At 37.3% G+C, this 20,344-nt stretch overlaps 3 protein-coding genes across 3 annotated transcripts; all 3 read left to right on the forward strand.

Moving 5' to 3' along the window:
* Positions 1-223: 223 nt before the first annotated feature.
* LOC113230333 (probable leucine--tRNA ligase, mitochondrial) lies at positions 224-4,377 on the forward strand. The gene is made up of 6 exons (XM_026464221.1): positions 224-413; positions 721-1,170; positions 1,250-2,597; positions 2,675-2,916; positions 3,030-3,257; positions 4,135-4,377. Exons 1-6 carry the CDS (start codon positions 321-323, stop codon positions 4,375-4,377), a joined length of 2,604 nt encoding a protein of 867 aa, XP_026320006.1. The 5' UTR covers positions 224-320.
* A 1,669-nt stretch (positions 4,378-6,046) lies between these two features.
* LOC113230086 (exostosin-1) lies at positions 6,047-12,992 on the forward strand. Its single transcript, XM_026463840.1, has 8 exons — positions 6,047-7,108; positions 7,938-8,139; positions 9,749-9,868; positions 9,957-10,274; positions 10,835-10,956; positions 11,110-11,290; positions 11,964-12,208; positions 12,648-12,992. The coding sequence occupies exons 1-8, from the start codon at positions 6,240-6,242 to the stop codon at positions 12,826-12,828; spliced, it is 2,238 nt and encodes a 745-aa protein (XP_026319625.1). The 5' UTR covers positions 6,047-6,239; the 3' UTR covers positions 12,829-12,992.
* A 271-nt stretch (positions 12,993-13,263) lies between these two features.
* LOC113229942 lies at positions 13,264-20,344 on the forward strand. Its single transcript, XM_026463633.1, has 6 exons — positions 13,264-13,462; positions 16,983-17,104; positions 17,682-17,801; positions 17,889-17,960; positions 19,453-19,596; positions 20,108-20,344. The coding sequence occupies exons 1-6, from the start codon at positions 13,264-13,266 to the stop codon at positions 20,177-20,179; spliced, it is 729 nt and encodes a 242-aa protein (XP_026319418.1). The 3' UTR covers positions 20,180-20,344.

Consider the following 20,344-nt stretch of genomic DNA (forward strand, 5'->3'; position numbering starts at 1 on the left):
GAAATGTAACGCTATTCCCCATATCTAATCCAAGCACAGCTACAGCCCGCCTCAAAATGCCTATCCTCTTTGTGGCGGCCATATTTACAGAAACATAATTAACCTTCATGTTTGGGCTGATAGCTTTGCCAAAGCCTTAATAAATTTAAAAAAAAATCACACTACGAACAAAACCTATCAAAAATGGTGATACCACTTGACCTATGTCTCCAATTCCTGTGCCGGACATTCGTGTGTTGAGCATTCTTGTGTCGTACATTACGTTGTTGTACATTGATGGCTCCTTGTGAAAAAAAATATCAGTATTCAAAAGAATTAGAATGTCGGCAAAAATATTTGCGTTTAGACCGTCGTCTAAAAGACTTCGGTTCTCGCAAGTTGTCTATAGAAACAAATCAAGTTTAGGCCTTTGGGTATGATTTACATATTGAGTACAATTATATTAACACTTTTTAGGTGCCTACAAACTCAACGAAAGACTTAACCTATTTTCATTAATTCGTACTTCTTTTAGATCTGTTACCAAAATTTACTTACCCCAAGTCTCACATCTGTTAGCAGCCGTCTTGTTTTTTGGCTGTTATAGCCAAAAAACAAGAAAACTGATTTTTTATGAAATGCTATTACTATTTATTTTCTTTGTAAATGTATTACTGCCCAAATTCACTTATTTCTTTAAACGTTGTTAATGCTATTTATTTAATTATAAAGTTATTCCAGCAAGAAAACATTAACACCAAAATCAAATTGGACATAGAAGAGTGTTGGGCCAAGGAAGTTTTGAGTACACCAAGTAAAGAGGCAAATGAATACCATTATGTTCTGCCAATGTTTCCTTACCCATCAGGCAATTTGCACATGGGTCATGTTCGAGTGTACTCTATATCAGATACAATTGCTAGAATCCAAAAACTTAGTGGTAAAAATGTAATACACCCAATTGGGTGGGATGCATTTGGGCTGCCAGCTGAAAATGCAGCCTTAGAGCGTAAAATTCAACCTGACAAATGGACTAAAGCAAATATTAACTCTATGAAGGAGCAACTGCTTAAATTGGGTTATGAATTTGATTGGGACAGAGAGTTTTCTACTTGCGATCCAAAGTATTATAAGTGGACACAATTTATTTTCCTTAAACTATTTGAAAAACGTCTAGCATATCAGAGTAAGGTAAACTTGATCAGTTGCACACATTATTGTTTTATTGTATTTCCTTGAAATTTATAAGAAAAGTATTTTTATTTTTCAGGCTGAGGTCAATTGGGATCCTGTAGATAAAACAGTGTTAGCTGATGAACAAGTAGACGATCTTGGTTGCTCGTGGAGATCAGGTGCCAAAGTTGAGAAGAAAAGACTCACCCAATGGTTCATTAAAACAACTAAATTTGCTAAACAGTTGTATTACGGACTCAAGAGTGAGAATCTTGAAAATTGGGGAGACATTGTAAACCTACAACAACATTGGATAGGAGAATGTAATGGAATTGTAGTTACATTTTCAATTATAATAAATGATACAGTTAAATACTTTGATGTGTGGACATCACAACCATACAAATTTATACATGGAAAGTTTATAACAATGAGCAAAGGTAATATTATTGTAGAAGATCTGCCTGATACAGCAAATAACCTGGTTTGTTATAATCCAATCAGTGATATGACTATTCCTGTTTATATTACTGATGATGTACAATATCCAGAAGGACGAGATATTTACTTAGCTTCACCTCAATGGGATGAAAATGATTCAGACTTATCAAGAAGATTGGGTGTGCCAGTTATTAAGGATGCCAATAAAATAAATGTAGAAGCTGAAAATATAATAGCTACTGAAATAGCGCACAAGAAAAATGTTGGAGGTCATGCTGTTAGTTCGAAGCTTAAAGATTGGCTCATATCTAGGCAAAGATATTGGGGAACACCTATACCAATAATACACTGTAGTAATTGTGGAACTGTTCCTGTACCACATGAAGAATTGCCAGTTACATTGCCTGAAATAAATTCATTAACATTGGGTATACAAACTCTGGCACAAACAGAAGAATGGATTAATTGTAAATGTCCAAAGTGCAAGTCTGATGCAAAAAGGGAAACTGATACCATGGACACATTTGTTGATTCCTCATGGTATTACTACAGGTTTTTGGATCCTCATAACGAAAAAATGCCTTTTGACAAGGATAAACTAGTTGGGAGAACTCCAGTCAACATTTACATTGGAGGAAAGGAACATGCAGTTCTTCATTTATATTATGCTCGTTTTATGAGCTACTTTTTGAACTCTTTGGGGTGGACACCAACTGAAGAACCATTTAAAAAATTAGTAGTACAGGGAATGGTTATGGGACAATCTTACAAAGTTAAATCATCTGGAAAATATATCCCTGCTGGCAATGTAGAGAAAATAGGTAAAAATTACAAAGAAAAGGAAACAGGTGAACAAGTTTCTGTGCAGTGGGAGAAAATGAGTAAATCTAAACACAATGGAGAGAATCCTGAAAAATTATTGGCCACTTATGGATGTGACACTGTTAGATTGCTTATGCTTGCAGATGTGCCTCCAGCTACAAGCAGGCATTGGTCTGATGCTAGTGAGTATTTACGTTTGTGCCCAAATAATTGAACACAAATGTGTTCACTCTAATATTATATTTTCTTTGAATTTCAGCTCTACCAGGTGTGGTAAACTGGCAACATCGCCTATGGCTTACAATGAGAGAGTTTTTAACACATAGGAACGATGATTCATTGCAAACAAAGAAACTTCCTACAGAGTTATTAAATAGATATGAACAAAAACTATGGGATTCTAAGAATTACTTTATTGCAACAGCAACATACCATTTTAAACATACCCATAAACTTAGTGTAGGCATTTCAAGACTACAAGCATTGACCAGTGCTTTAAGGGTAAGGAATACTTAAAAAACATCTGTTTTTTTATCTTATCACCATCAATTCCACTTAGGTAGCAACATAGTGGTTTTAATACTTGTTAATGCAATATTATCTCTTTTTTACAGAACAAAGTGCCACCAAAAATAATAGCTACAAGCACTGAATTTGAGCAGGCTTTAGCGTATCTCATTATAATGCTATCACCTGTGACACCACACTTCAGCTCGGAGCTATGGGCAGGTTTCGTGTCTGCCCCTCACAGAATAACGTCACAATTTGATTGGGATAAAGGTGTACTTGAACAGTCTTGGCCTACTGTGGATGATAATTTTAAGTTATCATTCCAATGCAAAGTAAGTTATCGCTATTACCAATGGTCGGGTGTTCCAAATGAGTAAATAAATGTCATACACGTACATTACATACATGACGTGACATGGAGTAGTTAAAACTACCAAATATTAATTAATTACGTTTTTCGAATTTTAAATTTCTGGAAATACTTTTATTACATCTTAGGATAAAACTATTCATCTACAAAGTTGAAGTTGAATTTTAAAGTAATTCTAGTGGCATCGTATATATAAATTCAGTAGATAACTAACCTGTCACCAAAGTAAATATTTTTAATAAGCTACAAACAATAGCTTGTTTTAACTAAAGCGGATATTGTTGATACTTTTATATTCACGGAATGCATACCCCTTATTGATGATACCCACCCTTATTGATGATGGAATTCGAAAAAAATAGTTAATTTGATATTTACAAATATTTATTGACAATGAAAAGTCAGGTGAAGGCAGTGACAGAAGAATAAATGAAGATTTACTTCCAGCAATGTGGCATTATTGTTTGGTGGTTTTATCCACTGTATGCCACTCATCTATATATAAACATTTATTTTTATTTATCTACTTGTTTGAAACACCCTACTCCGACTATTGGCTATCATATAATAATAATAATAACGCACACACTCAACATAGCCCCGCACTAGGAAAATCCTGTGTCGCGGGTGCTATGGACACACACATAGTCAACCACAAATTACACCAAACTCACGAGAGAAATAAATGTAGGCCATATAAATATTTCTCCCGGCCCGGGAATCGAACCTGGGACCTCTGCGTAGCAGTTCGGCATGGTAACCGTTCGGCCATGGAGGCAGTCAATATCACTTATGTATGTGAGTATACCCCACTTACTTATAAATTTATAATTTTGCAGGTTGATGGTGCAGACAGATGTGATCTTAAAATAAAATCTATTGAGTTGGAAAGTCTGAAGGAAGAAGATGCTCTCCATATGGTACTAAAAGATAAATCCGTCGCCAAATGGGTAGCTACAGGCATCGCACGAACTCAATACAGCGTTTACCCTGGCTGCAGAGCTATATTACAAATATTTACTAACAGGCATCTAAAAAAACCAAAATCGCAACAGCTAGAAGACGCTGTTAAACAAACGTAATGTTATTATTGTTCGATTTTAATTAATGTTTTATTATGATGTAAATAAATAGTGAATCAACTTTATTTGTGAATACTGTCGGTACTATTACGCTAATACTTTTACAAAACTAGGCATTTTTACCACACCAAATAAGTGCCAAACTTCTTTGTCCTCATTTAAACATCACTGAATTACACCTGCCGAAAATTCGGCGTCGTATTTAAAATTATAGTTTCCCGGCACCGAGTATATAACCCCCGGCGTCCATTATTCCAGTGTGACCATGCTCGAGTTTTTTTTTTTTTTTAGCCGTGAAAAAAGTGGCCATTTTGTTGTTGAGTTCAACGTGTCCATCAGGATGGCTGGACCAAACGAGATATATAAATTAAACTGTGCTCATTATTTACTACCTATCTTCTATTATTTAGTAACTTTATTGACATATTTTCTATTGCCTATGCGTTGACAGAAATATTAAAGAAAGCTACTCACCTACCTAATCCATATACCACATCCTTTTTCATTCAAATTCTGTACCTTTTCTTTGTCCCCTTATTTGAGTGGCTAAATGCAAAGGCAAAGCCATAAAAATAAAGTATTATAATATTATTTTTTAAGTTTCTAGCTTCTCTAATTTTGCCAATATCAAGTAAAAATAAAGATACCTATGAAAAAGGTAATTTCAATTTGACATTGACGAACTTATTTCTTTCTGTATGTCAAATAAAGCTGGGTTATAACGTCTTATCGAAAAACGAATCGAAACGGTTATTTTCTAAAAAGAAACGCTTCCCAGAAACAGTTACAAAAAACGCTAAAAAAAACTGGTTGACGAAATGTTCAGGCGTATTGTGGGCGGTAAAACTGTTTTTTTTAGCTTATGTTATGTTGTTTGAAAAAACAAATATACGCGATTTAAATCCGGAAAAACAGTTTCATTTCCTTTGTTTTAACTTAATTTTATAAACCTAAGTTAATACAATAAAGTATTTTATTCTGTAAAGCATAATTGGAACGTATCACGAACAAATGAATTGTTTTCTATCCAGTCGCACACACAGAAGTAACGTAAAATGTTGCAGAAGCGGGGGCTACTCTCGATCTCCGTCCGAAATCCGTCCGAACAATTACTGTCAAATAAGTAATATTCGACAAAATTAAAAGACAAGTATCCAGTATGAAGCTTCATTCCCATCACGCGTCTTTTCATTTGGTCAAGAATTGTTTATTTGGCAGTAATTGTTTCGGACGGAGACATAGAGTATTATACTGGCCTAGACGGAGATCGAGAGTAGACAGAACGTAACACCATTGACAAATAACTACATACATATTTATCTTGCAGTGCGAGTCCGTTTCGTATTCTTAAAATGTCGTTTCTATAGTAACCGTTTCTGAAACCTACATGAAAGCGCTTTTTCGTTACATTGAAAGAAAATGTTTCTTAAAAAGCTTTCGGAAAATAACGCTTAGTCCTAATGTCAAATTGTCAAACTTGATTTGTAACCACAAATCTACCAAACAAAATAAATGTTTATAAAATTTATTTTTATTATGATTTGTCCATGATTATATAATTATGTGATTTAATAAAAAATAAAGATTATAGTGAATATAATGGCATAGTCAGAAACTATAAGACGTAAACAGTTTAGTCACTTTTCGCATAACTTTCTCTGAATCCTTTAATTACACTTACAATCCGAGTTAGCTATAAATTCTGCTTAATTCCACAAAAATCAGTTTCTAAACAGCTTTGAAGACATGTTATTTTAAAGTGTTGAAATTTTAAGGATCACAGTTTCTAATTTAAGCTGTACCAATCTTCTAAATCAAACTTTGGAAACGTAAATATACTTTTACTAATTAAAATCGTCGAAATGCAAGCAAAGAAGCGTTATATACTTCTCATATTATCATGTGCATTCCTGGTGTATTGTTACTATGGAGGTTATCACCTGAAGACAGATTTATCACATCGTAGTCGTAGAGACCAGTTGCCGTCATATGCGACATTAGAAGAGTTATCAGAAATTGACATGCCGATGCAGCTACAAAGACAACCACAAGGGATTAAGAAACCGTGCCGCATGGAAACGTGTTTTGATTTCTCTAAATGTGGAAATGACCCTAAAATATATGTATATCCTACTGATGGTGCAGTGAGTCCATCATATAGAAAAGTTCTGTCTGTAATAAGAGAGTCCAGGTATGCTACCAGGGATCCCAATGAGGCTTGTCTCTTTGTACCTGCAGTAGACACATTAGATGCTGATCCTCTGTCACCAGAACATGTACCTGATGTAGGATCACGCTTATCTAGATTACCTCATTGGAAGAATGGGCGCAACCATTTAATTTTCAATTTGTATGCTGGAACATGGCCTGATTATGCTGAAGAAGCATTAGGATTTGATCCTGGGGAAGCAATTCTAGCAAGGGCTAGTGCATCTGACACTATATTCCGTGATGGTTTTGATGTGTCCCTTCCGCTGTTCCACAAAGAACACCCAGAAAGAGGTGGAGTGCCACCAGCTGCCACTTCTAATCCTTTTCCTGCCCCAAGGAAGCATTTGTTAGCTTTCAAGGGAAAACGCTATGTGCATGGTATAGGCAGTGAAACAAGAAACTCCCTCTGGCATTTGCATGATGCCAACAATCTTATTTTGGTCACAACTTGTAAGCATGGCAAATCTTGGAAAGATTTAAGAGATGAGAGGTGTGATGAGGACAACAGGGAATATGACAAGTAAGTGGAAATTACAACAACTGACTTTTGAGTTGCAAGAGACGTATCTCCCCAGTAAACAAATAAAACTGTGGTGGTTGGAACAAATTGTATGGATAGACTTTGGAGACTGATAGAAAGAATTAATTACAGCATAGTATAGTCACCTAGTCTGAATAGAGCGTTCTAAATGAATACATAAATTTCTGTGTAAGTATGGACAGGAGGAGTGACAAGAATCATCATAAGATAAAAGTAAAGTACACCTAGAAAGCTGAAGATAGATTTTGAAATAATTCTAGTGTTTACATGGCACCATGGAAACGGATTAGACAACTAACTCTTCGCCAAAGTAAACTGTTTTTAATAAGCTGCAGGCAATAGCTTGTTTTAAGTGAAGCAATTTAGTGAAACATTTCCAGAAACCCGTAATTCGAAAATAGTAATTAATTAATATTTGGTGGTTTCAACCACTCATTGTCACTCCTTATATCTATATGCAGACATTTATCTACTCATTTAGAACGCCCTATACCGATTCTTTAACAGCGGCTGTCACATTTGTGTTAGCTAACATGAACCATCCCAATGTATTATATGTCATATGTATATTTTATATTGTGTGTAAATAAAGTCATATAGTTATTTATAAATTTTGATCAGCATATCTTTTTTATTTGTCATGTTACGCACCCCTGTTATTTATTCCGTACTCAGCCCTCCTGTTGACTGATAGAGAATGCCTTATAGCATTAAGTCTGCCACTTGTACTACTTTAAGGGAGAAGGGGGCTATATATGGACGCTCCCTAAATGAAACATACTGCTTTTACATTGTTATTATATTTCAGATTTGATTATGAGCAGTTGTTGGCAAATTCAACATTTTGCCTAGTCGCGCGTGGTAGACGCCTCGGTTCTTACCGTTTCTTGGAGGCATTGGCAGCAGGATGCGTGCCGGTATTGCTGAGCAATGGATGGCGCTTACCTTTCGACGAACGCATTGATTGGCGACGCGCGGTTATCTGGGCAGATGAACGTTTGTTACTACAGGTAAATAAAAATTGAATCAGTGCACTTACTACGTTTTCCAGGACGTCTTCATGCATCATAGTACTTTACTTGGTACTTGGTACTTGATGTAACAGTGGTGGGTGCAGGGTCCTACTTGTGCCACCCAAGCTCCTCCAGGAATCTCAGCAGCCTCGTCAGTTTGCGGAAGACTTCGGGGAGCGACCTTGGCACTCCAAGGTACTTTGCCCTGCAGTTGGCCACGCCGGAGCACTGTAGTAGGATGTGCGCAGCCGTTTCCTCCCCCTCCATGTACGCTCTGCATATAAGGCTGTCTGTGACACCTAAATTGAAAAGGTGTTTATGATATGGACCATGACCCGTTAGGGCGGCAGTTAGAGTGCGAAGCTCTTGCCTTTTGAGTTTAATTAATATTCGAGATAGACTTGCATTGAGCGTTGGGAGTGCTTCCCTTACCTGTCTACAAACCGTAAGGGTAGTCCATGTATTATTATGTGAAAATTTTGTACCTTTGTGTATAGTTGTTCTGAACCATTGTTAGGGGAGGGACACTATGGGTTCTGGTCTTACAGTGTCTGTCTCCGACCCTTTTCTGGCTAGTTCATCTGCTGCATCATTGCCACATGAGCCGCTGTGTCCTTTAATCCATTGTAGAGTTACGTGGTTTTGTATACATACCTCCATGAGTGCTTGATGGCATTCATAAATGAGCCCTGAGATTATGTCATAGCTGTTCAGTGCTTGTAGTACTGACATACTGTAGGAGAGTATTCGAATGGAGTGATTCTTTACTCTTCTCGCTGTGATTGCTTCTGCCGCCAACTTGATGCCCATGCATTCAGCCTGGAATACTGTGTTGTGGTCACCAAGAGGTGTTGATATCCTCATATTGAGGTCTTCTGAGAATACCCCAGTACCTGTTCCTGAATTTGTTTTAGATCCATCAGTGAAGACGCGGCCCTGTCTGGGGTTCAGTCCTTCGTTGGGTTCTTCAAACATTCGTATCTTGTATTTTTTGTCACAGATGTATTGTTCTGGGATCCTATCCACAGCCGCCTCCAGTACTGGTTCCTCATTGACAGTTTTATAGAGGATTTCTGTGAGTGGGGTCCTCATGTGCTTCCAAAGGCCGGCCCTGTTTAGACGCACTGCTGCTGACGCCGCGTCCTGTCTGATGAACAGTGGGAGGGGGTCGCATCGCTTAGAGGGCCGCAGTTGGAGTTGTCCTCATGCAGCCGGTCGTCGCCATGCAAGCGAGTCTTTGGAATTTGTCCAGCTTGTCGGTTGCGGTCTTCAGTTTGATCCGTGGCCACCATATTATCGCGCCGTAACTGACCATGGGCCTTATCACCGCTGTTAGGTGAAAGTCCCCATTCCCCAGTCCCCACCATTCTATGGCATTGCCAGAAGGTGATAGTAGCTTTTTTAATTTTGTTGTCCAGATGCTTGTTGCACTGTTGCAACAGTTGAACTGTTGTCCAGTATTACCCCAGGTACTTGACTTCGGTTGATAACTATAGTTATCCTGTCCTAAATGCATCAAAGTAGTATTTAAAATTTTGACACTAAACTAGATTTTTGAATATTCTAATGTTATCAAATATCACAGTACTGAACATTTTGTTTACAGGTTCCAGAGTTAGTACGCTCAGTATCACCTGAACGAGTATTAGCTCTGAGACAACAGACCCAATTTTTGTGGGAACAGTATTTCTCTTCCATAGAAAAAATTGTTTTCACTACTATTGAGGTGAGTGACAAATATTACTTATATAAAAATATTCTTTTTCTTCTTTCATTTGTTTGTATTAAAACTTGTTTACTTTTTTTTTATTCAGTTGCTTCTGGAACGAGTTTTAGCGCATAGGACGTCGAGGCAACGAGAAGCGCTCATCTGGAATGCATATCCCGGAGCTTTAGGATCATTAGCATCATACGGAGACTCGCGTGCTCACTTGCCTATTGCGGCTCCAGTTTTGTCTCCACCTCCAGGTCCATCCGTATCCCCCGCACCCCTTCCCGCGCCTTCTATTCCTCTAGACTCCCTTCCAACCACACCTGGAAATACCTTCACTGCTCTTCTTTACGTTCAAGCCACGTCACCAGCGCTACATAAACTACTTGCTAATATAGCTAGTAGCGAATTTTGTGAGAAGGTAAACATCATTTCTACCAAAAATATTTGCATCTAATCATCCAGATCCATATTTTCACTTTCTATCGGGTGATTTTTTTTTCAATATCAAGTGACGAGACGAACAACTCATGCGCCTGATGGTAAACTACACGCTTGCCTATAACAGCCGCAGTGCCACTCAGAGCTTTAAATCGCAAAGATCTGTGGGGGACTGCCACTGCGGCTGCCACTCCGAGACATAAGTTGACAAGTCCCATGTGCCTGTAATTTCACCAGCACCCTGCCCTACCTTACCCTTTAAAACCGGAACACAGTAACGCTGACATTACTTTTTGGCGGCAGAAATAGGTAAGTGGCTGTACTAGCCTGGACGAACTCTGTCACAAGGATCTCTACTGCTGCAATGGGATCACATTTGCCTACAATTTTTTTTAAAGGTTTTCAAAGGGTAGCTTCAAAACCTTAAAAAAATGTTACACAAACGTGAGCCTACTTTGAAAGATATAAAGAAAAATTAATAATACCTCACGACTTTTTTCATAATAACACTTAGGTACTTAATAACAAAATTAAATGCAGGTGGTTCTGGTATGGGATAGCGAGCGTGCGGCTCCATCGCTGAAGTCCCTCGCACGCGCCGCTGACGATCTTCGCGACCCCCTGCCCGTTCTGGTTATCGACGCTACAACTCATTATCCTGGGTATATTTTAAAGATTGTCACACAGTTTTTTTATTTCTTCTTTATAATATATACAGTACTAGATTTGTTACATATTTTAAACTCTTCATAATTTTTCTTTATATCTAAATTTTTCATAATTATAAATGACATACAGGCGACTTTTTATTTTAGAGAAGGGGTATCGGCACGTTGGCAGCCTCTATGGGCAGTGCCTACGGCTGCCGTATTTTCACTGGACGGCGACGCACCCTTGCTAGCGGAGGAACTTGACTTCGCATTTCGAGTTTGGCAACAATTCCCAGAACGAATCGTTGGATATCCTGCGAGAACACACTTTTGGGATGAAGCTAAGGTGCGTATTAGAAGGTGTGCCCAGTTCTGCAACGTGAAAGTGTCTCTCGGTTTGACCAAGACTTGTTAAACTTGGAAATTGCATGTCCAAGTTATATCCATCCTTAATGTTTACAGGTCTCTATAATTTTTTTTTATAAAAAATAAGCGCTTATTTGACCTCCATCTCAGCTGATGGAAAGTGGTGATGCCAATGATATTATACTTTATGCTGACTGGATAATGCGGTCAATGATGGAGCATGGATCCGTAAATAATGCCTATTCACTGTATGCCTTGAAAAGGCACAAATTATAGTGTTTAGGGAATATGTGTGCAGGCAGGGAATTCCACACCATGTCTGTTCGCCATATGAAAGTAGAAGCGTATATTCTTAGTATTCTATAATAATATAAGTGTTCTATAATTCTATAATAATGCGCGCACGCTCATTGCCCCGCACTAGTGAAACTCTGTATCGCTGGTGCCTCGGATACACATAGACAACCACAAATTAAACTCAAACTCATGAGAGAAATAAATGTAGGCCATACAAATATTTCTCTCGGCCCGGGGAATCGAACCCAGGACCTCTGCGTGGCAATCCAGTGTGGTACCGTTCGGCAGTTCTCTCTTTCAATGAATGAAATTTACTTTGTTAACTTTGTTACCACATCAAAACGAATATTACACAGGGCGCATGGGGCTACAGTAGCAAATGGGGCGGGTCGTACTCGATGGTGCTGCCCGGTGCAGCGCTAGTTCATCGAGCGACCCTAGCGTTGTACGGAGCGTCAGCCCCTGCGCTGCGGCAGGCCGTTCGCCGTGCGCACAACTGCGAAGATATCCTGCTTAACTGCCTCGTGGCTCATCTTACCCGTCGTCCACCGCTCAAACTGGCACAGCGTAGACGATATAAGGCACAGCACCACCGATATAGGTATGAAACAATGGAATCCAGCTATATTATATCGTACAGTTTTATCCCATTATAATACATCGGTGACCTCTAATATAAATTGCACAGTAATGTCAACGACGCGCTGTCAAATTAGTTTGGTTATCGCCGGTGTGACATGTGTGAAGCTCTTTTTTAACCGACTTCAAAAAAAAGAAGGAGGTTCTCAAATCGACTTCTTTTTTTTGTATGTAGTTACGCCATACCTTCGGCATTTGTGAATAAAAATTTTTGGAAAGAGGGTACCTCTGTAGTGGTCCCATTTAAATTTGAAAAAATATTCCACCTCTAAGAGTAGCCGATTTCAATAAAACTTGTAATTCCACGAACTTTTACTGTCGATTTTTCTTTGAACTGAGATTATTGAAGTTTCGGATGATTTTACTTATTTAATCATTTTTATGTCCTAATTTGTATTCAGATCGTCCTGGAGTGACCCGGAGCACTTCGTCCAGCGACAGTCTTGTCTGAACACATTCGCCACAGCTTGGGGCTACATGCCGCTCATGCGATCCATCCTCAGACTCGATCCCATACTCTTCAAGGACCCTGTCTCCACTCTCCGAAAGAAATATAGAAAAATGGAATTGGTCACTACATAAATCCATTTTTCGTTCATACTCATAAGTACATATCGTAGTTGAGCATTGTTTACGTTATCACTTAGTTAAAAATCTAAGTATAGCTTTAGGACAAGCAATACCAAATATTACTTTGTAAGTTCCAATGTTGTTATTAATTTTAAGGCATTTTAGTCAAAAATAAATGTCGTTTTATTTAATTTTCGTTTTCATTCATTGCTTCATAATACGTGAATAATTTCAATGAACATATCAGTTACGCTCTTTCATCTCGTTCCACGTGTGATGTTGAAAACCGAACTAAATTAGTTACAGCGTAAGTTCTTAACTAACGTCGAATTGTATGTTACATATTAAATGATATGAGGCAAATTGCATTTTTAAGTATGATATTCGGACATCGAACTGCATTGAATTGGTAACCGTTGCATAAGTGGAACGCAGACTGACATAACGATGGCTTCGCAACAGCCGCGCGGCCTTGGCCCCGATGGTACGGGGGCGCGCTTGATGGCAACCGCCGTCGCCCCTCCGCAGTCGCCCGCAGCGGACAGCCGCTCCCGAATACACACTGCTTCACAGTACAACGGCAACTCGGCGCGCGGCTGCTGCGCCCGCGCACCTTACTATCACTCGCGAACTCGTGTTCCTCTAGGTAAACAAACCTATTTCAATTATGTGTTTAAGCAATTTTCGCGTAAATCTGAATGCAATAGTGAATACATTAGCACATTGCCTCTATGATTAATAAGTTGCAATATTTTCCTATGGAGCTTTTTCGTGTCAATGTGTGATCTAGGACTCATAAAGTCAATTAAGCTTTACGACGGCCTAAGGTTTTCCGGGAGCTAAAGTTGCCAGTGAAAGTTTCATTGTAGAGACTAGTTATTGGGTAAGAACGACATGTCCAGGAAAGATTAGATAGTGCATTTAACGTGTTTTCCGTTTGGAATGTGCTTACTTAACGTGTTATGCACTAAAGTGCACTGACAGGTTGAGTGATAAAACTGATAAATTTAAAAACCAATGATCTACGTCACTATTTTTATTTTGTTAGGTACGTGTTTCAAAATTATTAGTATATAGTTTCTGCAAGGCTACGTGCGACCATCAAAGTTATCAACTTTTAAACAACCTCTCACTCGTAATTAACTTCTACATATCGACACACTGGAATGGTAAAACGTCTAACGTGCATTTGGAAAAAAGAAAAACAAATCAAAACTCTAATTTTATTTGTTATATGGAAAACTAGACAGTTTCAGCTTATTCATATAACAAATAAAATTAGTGTTATGATTTTTTTTCTTGAAATAATTACTTTAAATCACTCTCCTGTAATATACTCCAAATGCACGTTAGATGTTTCGAGTCGATATACCCCTGCACAAATTTAATCCGAAATTTTATGTTTATGTGCAAATAGTCATACAAAATTATAAACGGTTGTTGCAGACGAATATTAAAGTCAATAAATTTCGTAAGAGAATAACTCCTCAGTTATTTCCACACGCTTGTATGTGACCTCTTATTTCGCGGTAGTCGTTGAGCGAAGATTGTACGTTCTTCAATGCGGTAAACCTCAATAAGTAAATTGCAAAGAGACTATTAGTTTTTGCCAGCTTAATTAATTGAAAAATAGACATAGTAATATTAGAAAAGCCGAAAGCGCTAAAATTTAATACCAAATCATTCATTGCATATTTACGTTTGTAGCAATTCAGGGACGTATTTCACTTACATGTAAGGAACTTTTGTTAGTTACGTAAATTGTACCTTCTTAGACGAGACCTGTGCTGAGCAATGAGACAGACTTATATAGGTTGATATACTAAAGTGTAGGTATTATTATTCTATATTCATAATATATACAGGTAAGATACAATAAAAACTTAAATACTGGAAAGTGAAACTAGGATTAAATTATATGAATAAATCCCAGCGGCAAGGTGCCCAAGATGATGGCAGCGTACAGCATTCGTATGGCTATGCTAATGCGTTGGGTAAGGTAGCTGCCGGCCCTTGGGTTTCCAAGACAGTCTATTAATTTTTTGAATAAAATTTTGTACTGATGATGGGCACCGGGACCCCACGGGCCAAGGGCACCGGGACCCCGCGGGAAAACTAAGGTTACATATAAGTTTAGATTTATTAAAATTTTCTGTCATATTAATCATACAAAACGCTAAACTACGCGTTTTCGTTAAATAAGTAACTAACCATAGTCTTTAGACTACTATAAACCTTTAATATTTTTTAAGTATTTTATAATTTTGATTAAAGAATGCAACTAGATATTAGTGAACGTTCTACTCTATATTCATATTTAAGAAGGTTAATTACAGTTGCCTTTTCTATGTACTTGTGAAATAAAAACACATTTCGCACTTGACAACTAACATAGTATTATCTCAAAATTGCGTTACATTAATAATTTATCTCCAAAATTTCGCTGTATTTGTAGGTCATTCGTATACGATTTATTATTATATATATTTCAAAGTGTCAGGACAAAACTGTCGCTTTGAAATGAAATAGGTAATATTAATATAATTAAAGCAATTTTGGGATAATACTATGTTAGTTGTCATGTGCGATTTAAAAACGGACATTACACTAACGATTGAAAACAATACAGTGATACCAGTCTTAACGTATGGATGGCTGTCAGCCCTATAGATATTGTGCTACGTAACAAACAATAGGCAGTTAGCAAAGAATAACTAACAAAGAGCCACCGAAATAAAAAACGATTACACACGAGTAGATGCCATTGAAGTGAAAACCATAATTAGTTAAGTAATTGATGTAATTTATAAATATGGCATTAGAAATGAGATTCCACAGATATGAATCATTTAACGTTGACGTCACAGTTTAATTCAAAATAAAGAAGTTAAAAAACTGTGCACCAGGCATAATTATAAACATTGAGTTCGAGAATAACGACTATCCGAAATGTTGCAGACAGGTAGGTACCTAGATGACAAATCTGTTCAAATCAGAATGGTATCAGAACATATTTTATATGTACCTTTAATAAAAATATATCTCCATAAATAAATAGACTAAGTGCGTAGGCATTATGTATGTATGCAATCATCTTTTTTAGTTAGGTATCTATTGAGTTTTCTCCATTATAAAAGTCTCATTTGTTTCTTTTGTTTCTACAACCTAATCGACAATTGCAGCAACTAGGAAATCGGTGATCCTACTTTCGAGATGCACTTTCTATATATGTATAGCAAATATAACAACTCTTTACATGTGAGAGAAAACTTATTGGATCGAAATTTCGTTTCTATTGACAAAGACGTACAGTCGTTACTGAACTACGGAACTTTACGGATATTTAGTTTGTAGGAAACCAACGTGCCTTGGAAACCTTAACTTATGCTTCAATAAATTTTTGAACCATGTTAAACGTTACGAGTTAATTACTCTACATAATTATTCATATCGCCTTGTCGCTGCTAATTCGCTAAGAACGTTCTTTTTAAATACTAAATCAACGAATCAACGATTTAGTTAATAGGTAGGATTGTTTCGGCAGTGTACAAAATATTCAGGTTATTTTAGGTACCTTTTTTATTGTTTAGAAAATCCTATTCTGTGCGAACAAGTAATATCGTTGGTAAAAGTGTTACGCACTGCCCTCGTTGATGTCTTACATATGACGCTTGAGTTCAACTGTTATCAAAGCATTCAAGGTGTGTAATGTGTGTGTTACGGCATTGTGTACAATCATTTACAGAGAGTAATCATAACAAATTCGTATTGTGATTGTATTATTACATTTATTGCCTATAATGTCATTTTGATGATTTTCAAAATAGGTTTGGTATGGACTGGGAAATGAAGAGAAATAACTTGGTACGTTATTTATTTGTATAGACGTATAAGTACAAAATAATGCATCGTCTACTGTGTTGCGGATTGTTATGTGGTTAACGCGATAGTTCATAAGAAAAACCCGTTGTGCTCCTACTTTTGGGCATTGCTCACCCACACTATGTTGATTATGGTAACCAATATCCATGTAAGACACCATATTTCATATCACGATCTAAAATCAGGTATTACGTAAATATATTCTCTTAATTTGGAATTGTCACCAGTTAACGGTGTACGCAAAAATCGCATAAAATTAATTGTTGCACAACGGTTCGAGGTAGATCAGAGGTGCGAACTTCGAAGAGGCGGAATGGCGCAAGGTTCCCGGGGCGTCGTCACTGGGCTGGCCGCGCTACTCGCTGTCGCTATTGCCGCACAACATCTTACAGCGCACGCGCAAACAGTGAGTATAGATGAGCGTATAAAAACTTCGTATTTGGTAAGTAGGTACCTACATATATTATTCAGTATCAGCTAAGACAAAGAAACATTAAAAATATTTTTAAATCTTGTGTCAGAAGTTGAATATTATTTGCTACAATTTAATCATAAATACTTTTTTGCGCATCTCATAATCGCCAATTAAGAAGTTGGTACCTTTTGGAATCAAACACACATAGGTTCCAATTACGTGTTAGTCTTAGGGTACGAAATTTCGTATGCAAGGCTTACCAACTTGCGAAGGCTGAGCAACTACAGCACCTCAATTTTATCGGATTAACTTACAATTACTCATTGTAAGGTTTTGGCGCCTTTTGCTATTTCGCAAGGCTAGACGCTTCAAAAGTTTGTTTATTTCATTTGCAAACTTAATATGACTCGACTGTGCAGTGAGTCAATCTTTATGTGAATTTAGAAGATCTTAAAATTAAGTAGATAACTACCCTAACACATCACATCACACACAACACAACCTACATTGCGGGACCCTCGAATTTGAAATCTTAACTACTTATATAGTAAGCATTGTCATTTTACAGCCAACCACAGCAGAAAAATCCATTGCTAAAGATCGAACTTTCCGACTATCTGCAGGCAGAAAAGAAGCTCAAGCCCCGAAATGGGGCTTCTTCGGAACGATATTCCATCTCATACTTGAGGTATTTATATATTTTTCTCTTTCTATATGATTTCTTTAGGTACGAATCCTACTCTATGTCACCTTAAAATTCATGTTTGTATTTCAGCAAATCAACGACACAAAGAGTGCATATAATCAAATATCTGATTTAGTTGGTAATCAATTCACCGATGATAATGTGAGTATGCCTGAAGCCTTAAGCGATGTCATTAAATTTTTATTACTATGTCCAAAAAATTCCCCGTTTTAAAGACAACAGTCAAAGATCTTGTCAATGGCTGGAACACTAACCGTGAGAAAACAAAAACTAACAAACTTATTAAAACAACGTATAATATTGATTGTAATGAATATTTTTTGTCAAATTACTCCATTTGTTTATTATAATTACTAATACAAAGACCGAACATAAAGAAAAATTCCTGCGACCCGACAGGACTCGAACCTGCGTCTGTGCCACACCAGGGCGACTGCTCTCCCAACGGAACTACAGATCGAGATACTAACAAAGATCTGTAACAAATGTAATTAGTAGCAGTAGATCTCGCTTCTGAAAACGTTCGTCCAGGAAAATACTGCTACCTTACATATTTCTGCCGCCAAAAATTAATGTTAGCATTACTGTATTCCGGTTGTAAAGGGTAAGGGTCTTATTAACTTATGTCTCAGGGCGACAGGCGCAGTGGCAGTTCCCTTCAGATCTTCGCGATTTGAAGCTCTGAGTGGCACCGCAAATGTTATGGACAGGCAGGTGTACCTTACCATCAGGCGCCTTGTTCGTACCGTCACAGCTTGATATTGTAAAAAAAAACTACATACAAAAACTCGTAAGGTCTGTTGACTCGATCTGTACATCAGTTGGTAGAGTCAGATTAGTGAATCCTGTCAGATCGAAGGAATTTTTCTTTGTGTTCGATCTTTATATTAAGTAATAATTAAAATAACTTAAGGCGTGTCACCAAAGGAGAAGCGGGAAAAACTGCTTTGCAAGATCCAATGGTTTAGGTATTTATTATTAAAATACATTGCATTTACTATTTAATAACGGTCTTACAAAAAATATACGATACCTACACCAATTTATGTGGTCTGTGGATACAGCTAAGGATATTTCATAAAGAATGTGCTATTTTTTACCCGATCACATAAATTCCCGAAAACAGCCTAAAATAAAAGTCGAAAACTAATTATTAATTATAAATTATCTCTAACATTGCACATGATTTTATGAGGAGATATTTCTCCATAACATGCTAAATTTTGGTTTTCAACTAAAGTCCTATAGTTAATAACTTCACAATTATCTCAAAACTTGAAAATTTGCCGGCGGTTTAACGACACACCGCTCCGCCCACTGCCCGTCAGTTACCATCGGGCGCTTGTCAACATTAGATCTATGCCAAATTTTGTCCGACTTTTTTATTGACCTATCAACAGCCTTTTCTTTTTTTATTCATAATTATTAATTTTAGGCGCGCGGAATGCGGGACACGAGGGGCGACCCCTCACACCTCACCTCGTAAAATCCAAGCTCGCATCCAAATACCTTGCCTTAGTTTTAACTACTTGATTGACTTTGGAACGTTCTTTTCGTAGGCACCATAGGCAAGAGTTTAGAAGTGTCAAGTTTACCTACACATGTAATCAACATTTTTTTTTAATAATTTTAGACTGTCACCCCAGAACCTAATCCATCGAACGATGGATCTACGGAAACACCAAAAATATCTAGACAAGAGTTTCTTAATATTCTAGATCGTAATCTAAAAGGCCTTGCTCGGCTCAGGGCATTAGAGTGGCGAGAAGCTCGAAAGGTAAGTTACTATATTGTGAAGCATTCATTTGTACATCAGATCAGGTTTTCTAACTACCTTAAGAAATTATCTGTGCGAACGGTACAAATATGAGTTGATACATAATTTATATTACAATTCAAAAATTCAACATCATTCTTTATTTCCAACCATGTCCATAGTGTGTTAGTTACAAGGACTTATAGGCTATGTTAGTATGAAAATAAAAACTATATTAAATTATAAACTAAGGCCCTGAAACCTAAGTGCACTGAAATCCAGTGATTCCAAATAGCACAAGCAGGGTAATCCCAAATTAAATTCACAAGGCTGTTGGAACCACCATACACACGGCGCTTCAGGGAGTTCTCTTGCACTGAAGCTGTCAGTATGCGCCTCCGCGAACATACCTGACGCCTCTAAGCCCGACGCGATGCAAAAACGTTGTAGTCCCAACAGCATTCTGAATTCATACAGGCTACACGTAAAAGGTCTGAAAAAAGAAACAATACATATTTGATTTAATTTACAGGACTCGTGGAAAAACTTACAAGGATATAAAGACGAATTGTTTGGAAGCAAAAGATCCGGAAGAAAAAGATAGTTTGAGCATTTTTTTCTTGGTGGTTGTAGTAATAGTGTTTGCCATTGCCAAAATAAATTATCTACTTACTTAATTTAATTGAATTTGTATTTGAGTGAATTAAGTTAATTAAATCAGTAGTCCTGTGAGTACTGAAGTACCTATATGTGAAATAATACATATTTC

This window comes from Hyposmocoma kahamanoa, unplaced genomic scaffold (assembly GCF_003589595.1).
Source record: "Hyposmocoma kahamanoa isolate Upper Pololo Valley unplaced genomic scaffold, ASM358959v1 63, whole genome shotgun sequence".
NCBI classification, from domain to species: domain Eukaryota; kingdom Metazoa; phylum Arthropoda; class Insecta; order Lepidoptera; family Cosmopterigidae; genus Hyposmocoma; species Hyposmocoma kahamanoa.

Coding starts and splice junctions, on each gene's coding strand:
- LOC113230333 (XM_026464221.1), top strand. CDS start 321: ATGTCGGCAAAAATATTTGCGTTTAGACCGTCGTCTAAAAGACTTCGG. Junction 2,917..3,029: donor CATTGACCAGTGCTTTAAGG/GTAAGGAATACT, acceptor TCTTTTTTACAG/AACAAAGTGCCACCAAAAAT. Junction 3,258..4,134: donor AGTTATCATTCCAATGCAAA/GTAAGTTATCGC, acceptor ATAATTTTGCAG/GTTGATGGTGCAGACAGATG.
- LOC113230086 (XM_026463840.1), top strand. CDS start 6,240: ATGCAAGCAAAGAAGCGTTATATACTTCTCATATTATCATGTGCATTC. Junction 11,291..11,963: donor ACTTTTGGGATGAAGCTAAG/GTGCGTATTAGA, acceptor AATATTACACAG/GGCGCATGGGGCTACAGTAG. Junction 12,209..12,647: donor GCACAGCACCACCGATATAG/GTATGAAACAAT, acceptor ATTTGTATTCAG/ATCGTCCTGGAGTGACCCGG.
- LOC113229942 (XM_026463633.1), top strand. CDS start 13,264: ATGGCTTCGCAACAGCCGCGCGGCCTTGGCCCCGATGGTACGGGGGCG. Junction 13,463..16,982: donor GCGAACTCGTGTTCCTCTAG/GTAAACAAACCT, acceptor GGTTCGAGGTAG/ATCAGAGGTGCGAACTTCGA. Junction 17,961..19,452: donor ATCAATTCACCGATGATAAT/GTGAGTATGCCT, acceptor TAATAATTTTAG/ACTGTCACCCCAGAACCTAA.